Consider the following 15,275-nt stretch of genomic DNA (forward strand, 5'->3'; position numbering starts at 1 on the left):
TTCAAGACACTTACACCCATGCCCTATGTGGCACGTCCATGTTTGGGCAGGTTTAGGGGTTTCATGTGGATTTTATTTCCTTATTCGTAGGATATATATATATATAATATATATATTTCATGTTTTAAGAACTACATATATATGTATATCCTTTCTTACGGTTAATCCTGGCTGATATAAACTCCAAAATCTAAGAGTTCTACTATGTTGTATGTCCTATCTGTGAGTTTTGAGATAAATAGCATTAGAAGTCTGAGAGTCATCACTCTGTTTTTGTTGATTGTAATTTGTTTTCTTTCAAGATCAATAAAGCTATTACTCTCTATCGTTTGCAAATGGACGTAGTCACCGCGTTATTGGTGAACCACGTCAAATATGTGCATGCTTTCTTGTTTAATATTTTTACTGGATAAAAATTTGTTCTTTCTCAAATCCCGTAGAACACATGATTTATTATATAATGAAACAACACTAGTACATAATATCTAAGAAAATTAAAACCAAAAATGGCTAAGGAAATAGTGCGAATAAAATTAATAGGACCATATATTCCTTTTACACGCTGTTAAATTTCGAAACAATATGAAATTGGTCTGGGCCATCCGAACAAGGAGGAGGAGAGTTTGGTCCACAAATAAGGCTTAGGAGCTTCCATACTAAAACCAATTAGCAATAGTAGGAGCTACTCCTCTACCTTATAAAAGAAACTATGTCTCTTCTTTCTCCAATGTGGGACACTCACACATGAGCAACAATAGGTTTCAACACCCCCCCCCCCCTCGCTTGTGAGTGTCCTTAGAAATTCATAGCTAACTGAATAAGGCCAGATTAATAATCCTCTTAGGAGTTGGACATCCTATCGAGGTAAATAGTGATTAAATACCCAATTTAAAAGAGACCCGCAACCTGGGCTCTGATACCATGTTAAATTTTGAAACAATATGAAATTTGTCTGGGTCATCCGAACAAGGAGGAGGAGAATTTGGTCCACAAATAAGACTTAGAAGCTTCCATACTAAAACCAATTAACAATAGTAAGAGCTACTCTTCTACCTTATAAAGTGAAACCATCTCTCTTCACAGCTAATTGAATAAGGCCAAATCAATAATCCTCTTAGGGGCTGGACATCCTATCGAGGTAAATGGCGATTAAATACCCAGTTTAAAAGAGACCCGCAACCTGGCTTCTGATACCATGTTAAATTTCGAAACAATATGAAATTTGTCTGGACCATCCGAACAAGGATGAGGAGAGTTTGGTCCACAAATAAGACTTAGGAGCTTCCATACTAAAACCAATTAGCAATAGTAGGAGTTACTCCTCTACCTTATAAAGTGAAACCATCTCGCTTCTTTCTCCAATGTGGAACACTCACAAATGAGCAACAATAGGTTTCAACACACGCACGTACCAAAATCATTGAGAAAGACCAACAATTTTAGGCGCAATTAATTGTACTACTACAAAGTTATATCCACTATACCCATAATAATATATCTTTCTTAGCGTGTCTGGCTTGAACATCAATAATAAGCTAAGAGTTCTTTGCCACACCTACGACAAAAAAAAAAATAAAAAAAAATCGAGTTTTGGTAGTGTGACTAATCCTTACGTACGTACCACAATATACTTCGTATAAAACTTATAATCTCCTCAATCTATATACTTTAATTTGTATATGAAAATTATTACTAGTTGCATATAAGGAAGCGAGAAAGTCCTATCTTATAACCATATTCTTTAACATCTTGTTGAACTTGTTGTCTATACTCTCCAAAGCTAAATTTCCTATAGATTGAAGGCTCCTTGAAACTTTGTATGATTGCATCACCAGATGGACAAAGGAAATACGCTGTCGAAAACCTCTCTAGTCTTGGATTAGCGACAACTCGATGCACCACACTCTTGTACACACCATTGCTCCAAGCCTAAAAAATAATTTACATCAATTTAATTAAAATGTATTTGAATTTCATATTAGTGGATAATATTGGTCATACAAAGTATCCAAGTATCTCATATCAAGTTCTTTCAAGGTGATCAAGTGTGCTATAATTATTAGGTTTTAGGAGAGAAAAAAAAACCTGAAATAGATCGCCAATATTGACAATAAGAGCCTCTGGATTAGGCTTAACTGAAATCCATTTTCCATCTTTAACAAGCTGCAATCCACCAACTTGATCTTGGTATAAAATTGTGAGAAAATCACTGTCTGTGTGTGGCATCAATCCAAAGACATGGGAATATTTAGGGCATGGTGGGTATCTATTCATCCTTAGGTAGCAAGTATTTGGCAAACAATTGTCCTCAAAAAAGGTTAGTTCTTCATGCCCCAATTTTTCTACTAGTATATTTGTTAATTTATTCGCCAATTCAGAAACTGTGATGGCAAATTGTTTTACTGTTGAGCTGCAAAAGATAAAAATAAAAATTAAGAAATGCAAATAATGAAAGATATTCTTATATCAATAAACTTGCTTTTTAATTGTTGTTAAAGGATATGAAAGTTGATTCGTTATAATGTTGACACAGTAAGTTGAAATATGAAGTTTAACTCGTCATTCGTGAGCTATTATATTGAGCACATTAATTAAAGTTGTGTATCTAATTGACCTAGGTGGCTATGTCACCCCATACTAGAACTTAAAAAATGGTTCCCAAACATAACTTAGGTTAATTCATTGAAAACAAATTTGTTTTTTTGGGGGGTAAAAAATTCAGCTGGGCTCAAGTCAATGAAAAAATGAAAAGGACACGCATTCTAAATGCCTAAGATCTCGAGAGCAAAGTGTAGCTGGCTGTAGGCCCAAAGCTAAGGCCGGGCCTACAAAGTACTTTTTTATTTTATTTTTTCTGCAATCCTTGTGAAATTCACGTGGTTTCACGTGAGGCCCAACTATTGGAGTGGTGAGTATCACGTGAGCCCAAGCCCACTTTCCAGGTAAAGAGTAAATCATGATGAAGATCCTACTAGTTTGGAGTTTTTGACCTGACCAGCTGTTACTAGACAGTAGAAAGTATTTTTCATCTATATAAAAAGCTAATAATAATTACTTCCTCCATTTCGATTATATTGCAACAATGGAACTTTTATACGAGTACTTTTTATTACTCTTATTTGACCATATTATATAATTTATACATTAAACAAATGGTTTTTTCACCAAATGCCCTTGACCTTTTCAAAAATTCACCAAATACCCTCAAGTTTTTCAAAATTCACCAAATACCAGTGACGTTTGTTATTATTCACACCGTGACCTCAAAATACCCCTGACGTTAAAGGTCCGTTAGCAATAAAATTTAACTCACCAAATGCCCTAACTTTGTTAAATAATTACACAAAATACCTCTATTTTTTTAGGTACAACGACTAGTTTGAAATTTAGAAACTAACCGTTAATTTTGGTTTTCACCCTTTTTTACATAAATATTCAACACATAGCAGCCCTCTTATTTGCTTAACCACAAATTTTAACATCATGAGTTATATGTCTAAATTCTCTTCCTCAATCAAAAAATACTTGTACATTACAAACAATTATAAAGTACATCATGTTTTCTAATAGAGAACATTATTAAATCACATATAGAACATCACAGAAAATTTATATATACCAACCCTAAAATGAATATTGTAACTATATGGTTAAAAATATGAACGAAATAAAAAAAAAATTGAAAACTAAAATTTTGAAAATGAAAATTATAAATTTAAAATTTGAAATTTTAAAACGAAATCTTAAGTTATTTTTAGGTGAAATAATTTTAGAAATTAAAAATAATTTTTTTTTATAAAAAGCATTATATAGTCATATAAAGAACCTCATAAAAAGTACATAGAACAATCATTAAAATAAATATTATAATTAAATATTTTTTAAAATTGGTGAAAAAATATGAAAAGAATATTTTTTTTAAAAAGAAAGGGAACGAAATATAGTATTTTGGATAATAAAATTTTGAAAATGAAGTTAAAATTTAAAATTTTAAAATTTAAAATTCAAAACAAATGCATTTTAATTCAGGTGTACCATGTGGGTGTAGGAACCACGTATTGGTGGTATTGACATAATCTATTTGAGGGGAGTCTATCGACTTTTAAAAAAAATGTATTTAACCAATTGACTCGTTATCATAAGAAGAAATGAGACTGTTGTTTAGAGAATACAGTATAAAGGAGATAGGAGTATTTTTTTTATGCGCTATGATGTTAACTTATCTACCCGATAAGAGAAATATCTAGTCTAGACTTAAAGAACAAAGTTCTATATAAACAATTGATTTACATTTTTAAAGCAATTTTCTATTACATTTAGCTTATGATTTTTAAGTGTCGACAAAAATTTTTAACTTTGGCACTTCAATAGCTCATGTGATAGCGTAATATGAAATAAATAAAATATTCATAATATTGTCACCTCATCACCAAACTTTTAAATGTTTTTTAAAAAATTTCCTTCTTCCACAATATTCCAATAACAAATGTAAATGAAGATTAATGATGAAAGTGAGAAGCTTAAAGTGAATTAGCTTCACCATAATTCTTAAGACAAGATTTTTCTTACACATTTACGTCACGAGTACATTTCTTGACCTATCACCTAGCTATTAAACAAATCGTGAAAATTAAATAAAAAAAAAGTTGTGACTTTGATACATAGGGTGTTAATATTGGTTTCAAATCAACGTAACTTTTGTGTTCAACAAGAAAGCAAGCCACACAAATGAAGTTTCTATAATAAAGTAATCCTTTTTGGTAAGTTTTCTTGTCATCCACAAAAGGATAACACTTTAGAATTGCCCACAATACGATGGATATTTTTCTTGGTATGTTCATCAAAGAAATTCTTGTGGCATTCTATCTCCTGCTTTTCTTATCTTATTAATCTACAAAGTCCAAGGATAAGAAAATTCTCTATTTTTGGAGGCAAACCCCAGCATTGAAAAGATGAACGTCATTTCGCATAATTTGTAATTTGGAAAAATAATAATAATTAAATGAGGTGAGGATTAAGAACACCTAACCCAACTTAGAATCACACAAAGAATATCATTATGCCTATTAGTATCTTGTGTGTAATAGTACATAACTTAGGTCATAGGGCTAAATTTCATTTCACTTGATTAAAGTTTTTCCTAAGGCCCTAATAGGATATGTCCACTTATTTTAAGAAAAAACAAGTTCAAATACAGTCTAATAAGTTTAAAAAAGATAAATTAAAGAGAAATAAGTTCTAAACTTCTAATAATAAGGATTAATTAAGTTACTAAAAGTCAATTTACAACTAAAATAGGTACAAATAGTTCGTATGAGTTTAAGTTAGTTTAGCTAATAAGTTCTATGATTGAAAATCAAATTCACACCCTTAATGAAACCATAAGTCTTAAGTTTTTGACATGTCTTCTAATATCAATGTTAAAAGAACTTAAAACCCATTGTAAATCCACTTATGAGGAGAAATGGTTACACTTTATAAGGTAGTTACTAATATTGTCACCAACTGGTTTAGTATGAAATCTCATAGGGCTTTGTGAATCAAACTCTCATTATCCTCGTTTGGATTGTTTAGGCCCATTTTATGTTATTAATAAACACATGTATACATTAGGGTATGTTCACTTCAGCTTAATTTCAGTTTAGTTCAGTTCAACTCCAATTAATTCAGTTCAGTTCAGCTCCTAATTTTCTTCTCTCATAAAATATTCATTTTAACTCGGTTCAGTTCAGTTCAACTCCAATCAGTTCAGTTCAGCTTAGTTCAGTAAATATTAACAAAACCTAAGTTCAACTATTATTATCTTTAATACTAATATTAGATTGATATTACCTACAAGAACTTGAAATTTTTAAAAATCTATGTTGAGACAAATCTAAGAAATTCTCACTTAACTTTAATTTTTATGTAGCAAAAGCATTAAAATATTATGTAGCACACGACAAATTAAATTTACAAAGATCAATCATAAATTCATAACTATGCATTTCTTTATATGTAAATTATTTTAGTGTTGATAGTCACAGAGCTATGTATTTTCTTGTTAAATATGAATCAATAAGTGCTCAAAGTAATTAAAATAAATATAAATAGATTGAATGATCAAAACGTTGCAAATAAAAAGAAATATCCTGAAAGGCAAAATTTGTCAAGGTGCAATGCAACACTACAATTGTTACGTACCATAAAGTGCTAACTTGAGGATTGCAATTGCCAATATTTGTTGAACTAGTGTTGCAAATATCAGTCATAGGAATGTGAAAGGCTTCAGACCAAGATAATTGTGTCAAGCAATTTGGTGTAGGAGAGCCCCAACGGTAACTTCCAGGAGATAGCCTTAAGTTCATACAATTATCTTCTTTTTTCTTGTTGAATGGTTCCCTAAACACCTTCACTTGCTCCTTGGTCATCTCCTCCAAGATATGGCGCGATATGCCATGGTTCACCACTTGGAAGAACCCCCACTCCCTTGAGGCTTCCGCGATTGCTGCCTTGCATTGTTCTCTCTCTTTGGCCGTGCCAGCCACCAGCTGCCCTAAGTCTATTAGGGGTAAGTCGTGCACTTTGATTGTCTTGGTGGTGGGGGTGGTTATGAGTGGTTTAATGTTGTGTTTCAGGAAGAGGTTCTTGTATGTTTCTTCAAATGGAGGGTCTGATGATGACCTATTTGCATTACGGTCCATTGTTGTTTGCTGTAATAAAGGAGGATTAATTACTTTGTTCATATATTCAAATAGAAAAAAAAAAAAAAAAAAAAAAAAAGAGCTATCTAAGGAAAGTAAAACAAAAAAAAATCTAACCTAGTAGATTTGGAGAAGAAGCTTACTAAAATATGAGGTAATTTAAGTTTTGTGTTATGGATAGCGTGTGAAAGTATAAATTTTTTTCATCAACAACGATATATATATTTATACTAGGTCATGAGAAAGAAGCTTTAAAATGATATTACAATTGGTTATAGCTCATTAAACAGAGTCAATATGACAATATGGTTTTTGTGAGCCAAGATATAATTGAAAGCGTGTCGTTACTTAATTGCCAATCATCTTGTATAACTCATGACTATTCATCACTCTAACTAGGTCGTCCCTGGCTACACACATGATACTTGGCTAATATTTTTGGATAAAAGTGTTAAGAGCATATTCATTAATATAAAGCATTGATAATAGAAGCAAATAAAAGTGATTTTGCAAACTACTCAAAAGTCATGCGCAAAGTCATACTTCGTTTTGAATACATGTATTTCTGGTTAGAAACTAGGATTGGTCGCTATAAATATCAAGAAAAGTCTAGTGACCAATTATATTATTCACGTGATAAGTTGACAATGGCAAATAGGTCCTTACCAAACATTACCTCGTTTTAAAAGTGAGAATGCAAGAATACTAGTTTATAAACTTTGCCTTGAGCCCTTTGCCTTGAGCCCTTGACATAACTATATGACACGTAGTGAATATGTTCAGACACAATAATAGACATACAATGCACACGATTATCGACATTCATTCATTGAGATACATCTACAAACATAAAATAATGTGAATAAGAGTAATCCAATATAAAATATTATACTTCTGGACTTCTTGTATTCGTTGAACTTTTTTTCTACTTATTATCACTTCCATCCATTTTCATTTCCAATTTGTAAAGGATTTTTCCTTATTTATCTGTCATGGACCTCATGGTCCTATTTTCAGTCTACTGTAATTCACACTTTCTTTTCTTTTTCATGAAAAAAAAAAAAATCTTAAATATATACATAGCATAAAAATTGACACACACTATATTACGGAGTACAATATTAGCATAGTTATGCATTACACATTTACACTTAACAATAATATAATTTCTGCTGTTGAGTGCAGTAACGTACTCCCTAAAGAGTTTGTTTCTACAGCCAAAGTAAAGTTGGTATCATAAAAAAGATTTTTTATTTTTTTATTTTTTTTTCCCTTAGTGACATAGGATTCAATTATAAAAATTGTACTTTAAAAAAAATAAAATAAAATAAAATAAAAATTGTATTTTACAACTTTAAAGTTATGGAATTAAACCTTAATTGATACATGTCAATAGAACAATATCTCTTACTCCGTATTACCCACATACTTGTATATATAACCAAAAAAATTATTTTTGAGTATTATTCAATGAGATTGGGGTTCAAGTTCATAGAAAAAGGCTTTCGGGAAAGGCATTCCTTTCCTAGTTTCCTCCATTGAATCTAAACTTTCAATAGCCTAATTTCGATTTAATTGAGAAGCCCCATCGTTGGGGCATCCAACATTCCAACACACATAGATAACTTTGTTTTTGAAAAATATGTGCTAAAGCAACTTATAATTTATAGTTTATGCTATTTTATTTTTAACAATAAATATAACATAAAATTAGTAAAAATAAATTTTAATAAGTAAAAATAAGATAAATTTAACGTCTTCCATGTATTTAACTCAGTATCGTGCGTGTGTTAGTTATGGTTACTAAACAATTGATATTTTAGGGCGAGTCGATCTTATAAGTACTTTGTTTTGTGTAAACCACACCCCATATATAATTTTATATGCTGAAGCAAGGCTTGTTTAATTGGTTGAGAATTTACTTGGGGTAATTAGTGCGAGAATTTTAATTTATTTGAATTGTCCCTATAAAGCCTTTTTTCAAGGATTGTTTCCCAACAAATCACATACAACTATACAAGTACCTTAAGGTGGTGAAATTTTAATGTCAAGCATGAAGCATGTACTTCGTACTATGTCTAGCAAACACACTAAATAAAGCCACCTTAAACATCTTACATTTTAAGATGATGAAATGAATTGAGATGTTATTTTGAGAACCCATCTAACTCTATTTTTTTTATTTAACTCTGTAGTTACTAATTGTAGATCGATGTTGCTTTCCAGATTTTATTATGAAGTCAAAGGCGTTTATTAATTGTAGATCGACGTTGCTTTCCAGATTTTAATTATAAAGTCAAAGGCGTTTTTAACAAAACCCTACCAGCTTTCTTCAAAACTAAATTAATATTTCCTTCGTTCCAAATTAGATGGCACAGTTTGACTTTGTGCACTATTCACGTAACTTGCTTTGACTTCATTTTGTGATTTTGTGATGAAAAAAACATAATCATCATATAGGGTCTTATTAGATTCGTCTCAACATCTATTTTTTAAACTAGTTAATACTCGAGTCATGCTCGGATTTAATTAATGCAGTGATATTTAATTAATACACATTGGTCATCTATTTCTTTTTTTCTTTTTTTTAATATAATACAATATTTAGTACTAAAAAAACAATAATAAAGAGAAATACGGTCATAAAAATATGGATGTAGTTCATAATATAAAGTATTCAATAATTAATAATTGAGATGTAGTTAGATGAATAATATAATGTTGCTATACATGCTTTTTAGAAAATATAAATAGATTTACTATTTTAAAAATCAACTAAAAATTAATTAACAAAATATTAAAAATAAAAAAAGAGATTTAGAAAGGAAATTCCCTCGAAAAAAGGTATCACTTTAGTACAGTAGTATAGATCAAATATCAAATTTTTGTAATTTTTGCTAATATGTAATAAAGGATATACATTATAAAGTATGCATTGGCAAACGTGACTAATGAAATGTATCATCTTATATGAAATAGAGGTTGTATAAATGAAACCCTAAACCTAGTATATAGAGAATGATTTAAAAATTCAATAGGGCTTTTTTTTTTGAGAAAATGGGGAGAAATATTTATAATCACGTGTTATGTGTAGCTGATTACACCATGTGACCGCTTATAAAAGAACAAAGTGATCCTTATAACACTGACTGAGTGACCGAGTAATCTTTGCAATACTGACCGAGTAATCCCTATAACACTGACGAAGTAACTCTCATGACGATTGGCCATATAGTGTGACCAGCCACATACCAAGTTTGTGAATGTTTATATCTTAGTAAAGAAATTGGTTCAGGATTTAATTGAAAATAGACTGTTGATATACATTACTCTAATATTCTACAAGCTAGTAATAACAAGAAAATGGGAAAATGATTCAAGTGTATTACCTGTTTAACAGCATTTTTCCTGATGTGCTCCACTACCTTAGCAGAAGCCATTTGATTCTACAAATATACATAAATTAGTTTTAAAAAAAATTTACCACACAATTATAATATAATGAAAGTATAACATCCAATAATCTATAACAAGTACTCTTACAGCATATAACTTTAAAAAAAAAAAAATCACCGTCTAATAACAATTAATCATCGGATCTTGTAGATTTTGCTCATTACTTTATATAATTATATATATTTTCTATAAGGTTTTGCTCTTATTTCCTACAAAGTTTTAATTAAAGTTTGCAGCATCACAAAACCAACAACAATAAGCTTATGACGCTAAGGTTCTTTTATAGATGTGTCTAACCATATTTCTTCACATCATAGTTCATACTATACTCAATTTACTGAATTTATTGTCAAAGGTACTAATTTTCCACTGAAAACAAAATGTAGCTTATTATTTACTTTGTCATAGAAGCTTCTTCCAAAGGTATACCTATCACATATGTCTAATATAATCTAGACTTTGAACAAGCACAAAAATTAACTAGACATCACCGACAATATTTTATTACATTTTGCAAAAATAACTCATATTCATCTTAGGCCCAAAAAATCAAACTTCAGAACATAATCCAAAAAACCAACGTGTTTTTAGTCGTTATTAGGTGTAATCTAGTGGCCTTTAGCCACGAACTTTTGTTGTTTATACTTTGTACCCTATTTTCAAGTATTCAAGTCACATCCCTCCCCTTCCCTCTCATATACTTTTGAGTAAAAGGTTATGTTAGTGATTCACTAGGATAAAAAAAAAAATGAAATTATGAAGAAATACTTGAGCACAGTACCTTAAAACGCATAAGAAGATTTTTCATACAACAATTATACCATATGACGACAAAAAAACACATGGGATTCGATTGAATCTGCTATTTATTCATCACTCGTACTATATATATCTTCATTAGTATGCTAGCTATATGCATTCAACAAATTTTGAATACTCTTCATATTTTCACGTTGTGAATCATAATTTTACATTCAAATGAGGACAAAAACCGTGGGGGGAGAGAGAATCTAATCTAACTAATAATGATAAGAAAAAAAAAAGGTCCTACTGTAATGTCATTGTTGCATGAAAAGAGGCCACCCAATGAGGAAATAAAAGAATGAAAAAGAGAGAGATCACAGAACAATTAGTATTACAATCATTACACCATTAATACCGATCCAAATATTTACAAATGTTACTATAATAAGAGAGATTTCTCTTTTCTGATTTAATATAAAAAAGATAAAAATAAACATAAAAATAAACATAAAAATAAATACTTCGTAATTAAAAAAGAATAGCATTTTTTTATTACTTTTAGACAAAAGCAAGAATTTAACTAAATTCTATTTGCCCCATGTTTCACTAAAAAGAAAGGTTAAGAAATTAAATATAAAATGGTAACAATAATCATACCATCCTACCTACTACCTACTCTAAACCCTTAAATTTGACTTTTCTGTCAAGAATATGCTTGTTTTGTTTATATTCTGACTTTTCATTCATAGATAAGTCAGTTTTGTTTATGAACCTTTATAGAACTGAACACAGACTAGTATTGTTATAGTTTAAATTACCAAAATGAGTTTTATCATTACTTCATTAGTACTCTGTATTATCTTTTTATATGCTCTACACTTTGTTATAATTTTTTTTTTTTTTTTTTTTTTTTTTTTTGACAAGACACTTGGTTATACTTCTATGTTTATGAACCCTATAGAACTGAACGCGGGCTGGTGTTGTTATACTTTAATTTACCAAAATTTTACTCCATAAGAGTTTTATCATTACATCATTATCTTTATATATGCCCTAAACTTAATTATACTTCTATTAGTACTACTTTACTCACTTACACCATTTGTCACCATATATCATATAAACAACACAAAGGTTATCAACAAAAAATTGCAAAAATATATGAGTAAGTTTAAAGAAGAAGCTGGAATCATAATGGAAAACTTACATGAATGGAGTAGTATGTAGGAGGAGAAGAGTTGGGCGAAAATTTCAAGTGAGTAATACAAGAATGATGTGAGGAAATATAAAAACTATGTATTATATTTATAGAAAAAGGATTGGTTATTATTATATACAGAAGCTAAGGTTAGATATTTCTTTTAATATACTATATAAGAAGCAAGGAAAAGAGACTATATACAGTGAATTTAAAATAGGTGATGCAAAATCATAGAAACAAGGATTGAGGGTTTATGAATATAAGAAAGAACACGCGTCTTTGTACGTGATCATAGAAAATGAAAATGAAAAAACTTTAATTTTCTGTAGGTTGTAGCTATATGTATGTAAAAGATTGCTAAGTTTTTATTTTTTTTCGAAAATTTTTAAATAAATATAGTACTATAATTCGGTTACCTATGTTTGGAATTAGATATATGAATCGTTGATATAGTGAGAATTATTTTCACTTTATTTGTAAATTATAATTATGGAGGAGAGAGAGAGAGATCCAAGGAAGAGGGAACATGAGCACTATGAGAGGGAAAAGACAGTACCCTTGCAAAGTTCAAATGGTGTGAATTGAACCAAGTACTTCAATTCTAAACCAATATATATTGTGAATATTCCTTTTCTTTCATTTGAGGTTGTTCTTTCTCTCCCTCACACCTCATCTACCTGCACAGCACACTTGTACTACTAAGAAATGGAAAATGGATTATTAAAATTAAAGATGGCACTAGATCAGACCGAGTTAACATGAAAAAACCACCATACGACATGGATATGGACACAGATAGAGCATGTAGGCACGGTACGACATGCTACTATATATGTGCACATGTTGAGCTGTGGGATGGGTCTATGTCACGTTTTTATCACAGGGAATCACGGCAAAGTATAACACAGCCCGACACAACAATACTTGATTAAAAAATGGGTTCATAAGGGGGCTGAATCTAACCGAACCCAAGGCACGAACCACGACTCAACACAACACTCAACTCATGTACATGAATAAGTAACTTATAAACAATGCAAAATTTGCGAGACTATCTAAGTAGTTGTTGCAATATTGAAAATAACAAAGTATTTAATTTTCATAGTTTTCACTCTCTTATTATGAGTTGCTTTTAATTCAAGGGTAATGATATATATAGCCTTTAGGGTTATGTGTAAGTATTAAGTATACTTCCCAAAATTGAATTAAGTTGAAAATTTATGACAAAATCACGCGCAAATCGGTGTGATTAATGTAAATTTAACATTAATATTTCCTTTTTTAGCTCATTATACATAGCCCTAAGGGCTATAGGGCTATGTTTATCATTTTTCATAATTCAAATCGATTAGAAATTTACCAACAAAATACATACACCCTCTAGCATTTCTCTCAAAAAAAAAAAAAAATTTAAAATATAATGCGTTTTTTGAATTGGTATAAAGTAAGTATAAAGTTTTAATTTGGAAATGTATTATGAAATACCATGTCAATGTAATTAATATTTGATTTGGTTTAAAAGTCCACTTTCCACTTATTATATTTTCAACCTATTATATACGGATTGGAGTAGTTTTAAGAGCAAACCCAGCTATTAACCAATTGGCTTGGTTATGGGGAGAGATAAAGTGAAAAAATATTAAAAAAATGAAGAGAAATGAAGTTTTGTTGAAAAAAAGTAATAACCAGGTTATGCAAATAACCAGGTACAAGTTTTGGTTATGGATTAAAATAATATCCACTTTTTGCATTTGATGGGTGTCCTTGGTGATGTGGTAAATGTATATGATAGGATTTAAATAAGAGATTATATGATGGAGTTGGGTAAAAGTAAGAGAGAGAAATTGTATAACCAAAAAGTTGTGGTTAACTATTGGGAGACATTGGTTATTAAATGGGTATAAGAGTGGTTATAGGTGAGGTAGAAGAGGTAGAAATTAATAAAATAAGCAATAACCACAATGGTTGTGGGCAACCATTGTGTTTGCTCTAAGAAGCTCGGTGCATATCATTTGTTTAATGAAAAAAAAGTAAAAGTATTCTCAACATAGACATCATTGTCTTAATTTCAAGCTTTTAAAGAAAATGAATCAATAATGCCTTTCTCGATTAACCTCAAACGGATGTATTTAGATCAATAACTAGTACTCCCTCCGTTTTTAAATACTTAATTCATTTTCTTATTTGAAAAGTTTTTACAATATTTAATTCATTGCTCTTAACTAGTGGATTCACCATAAATCATATTTTATTGATTTCTTATTCACTTAATTACTTTTGCTTTTTACAATTTTTTATTCTTCCACCCACCTCATTATATTTATATTATATTACTTTTTTCAATTTCTCCTAAAACTCCGCGCATGAAGTAATGGAATAAGTATTTAAAAATGGAGGGAGTAGAAGTTTTAAAAAAGAAGAGAAAAAAAAAAAAAAAAAAAATCTATCACTTGATAATCTAGATTGTTGTACTCCGTACCAAAAAGGCAAAAGTTAGGCTCAAAAATCGAAACCAACTGAATTCATTGAATTATGCCAGCTTGTGGGAATTTTTATTATTCCGTAGTTAAAGTTTTTTTTAGACATAAAAGTGTTAGTTTTGGCGTTTTGCACCTTAAGAAACATAAAGTGATATTATTATTACAAAAAAAGGTCGTACTTCAATCAATGGCTTAGGGCAATAGCAATAGGTTTGTTCATCTGCCACATCATCATTACATAAACCTCTCCCCTAACAAACCTCTCACCAACAATAGATGAACCTGCCACAACATTTCTTTTCTTAAAAAAAAAAAAAGAAAAAACCCCAAAATTTTGCCAACTCACATGATCAAACCGGTTTGTATTTACAAACCTCTAAAATACAAACCTTTACCCACAACAAGAGGTTTGTTGACAAACCTCTAAAAAATTCCAACAAACCTCACACAAACCCCACCATTGCTATTGACCTTAGGAGTTGTTCTCTTCAACTTATTTCACATACTTATTACTTATTTTTTAATAAATTCAGATTAGATTAGACCAGATTAGAAATATTCAGATCAAACCAGATAAAAACTTTTAATTATTATTTACTTATCGTTAAATATTGTTAACTGCGTATTTAAAAAAAATTATAAAAATTACATATTTGAAAAGTTCATAATGAGACAAATCCAACAAGATCCATTTTGATAATGTTTTTCTTT

General features: G+C 30.1%; 1 protein-coding gene across 1 annotated transcript; it reads right to left on the reverse strand.

The window, feature by feature from the left end:
- Positions 1–1,678: 1,678 nt before the first annotated feature.
- LOC145577513 (gibberellin 2-beta-dioxygenase 8-like) lies at positions 1,679–10,437 on the reverse strand. Its single transcript, XM_081635000.1, has 4 exons — positions 10,073–10,437; positions 6,184–6,692; positions 2,086–2,410; positions 1,679–1,929 (listed from the first exon to the last, which is right to left on the reverse strand). The coding sequence occupies exons 1-4, from the start codon at positions 10,121–10,123 to the stop codon at positions 1,693–1,695; spliced, it is 1,122 nt and encodes a 373-aa protein (XP_081491126.1). The 5' UTR covers positions 10,124–10,437; the 3' UTR covers positions 1,679–1,692.
- Positions 10,438–15,275: the final 4,838 nt, after the last annotated feature.

Source organism: Chenopodium album, chromosome 14 (assembly GCF_948465745.1).
Source record: "Chenopodium album chromosome 14, dcCheAlbu1.1, whole genome shotgun sequence".
NCBI classification, from domain to species: Eukaryota; Viridiplantae; Streptophyta; class Magnoliopsida; order Caryophyllales; family Amaranthaceae; genus Chenopodium; species Chenopodium album.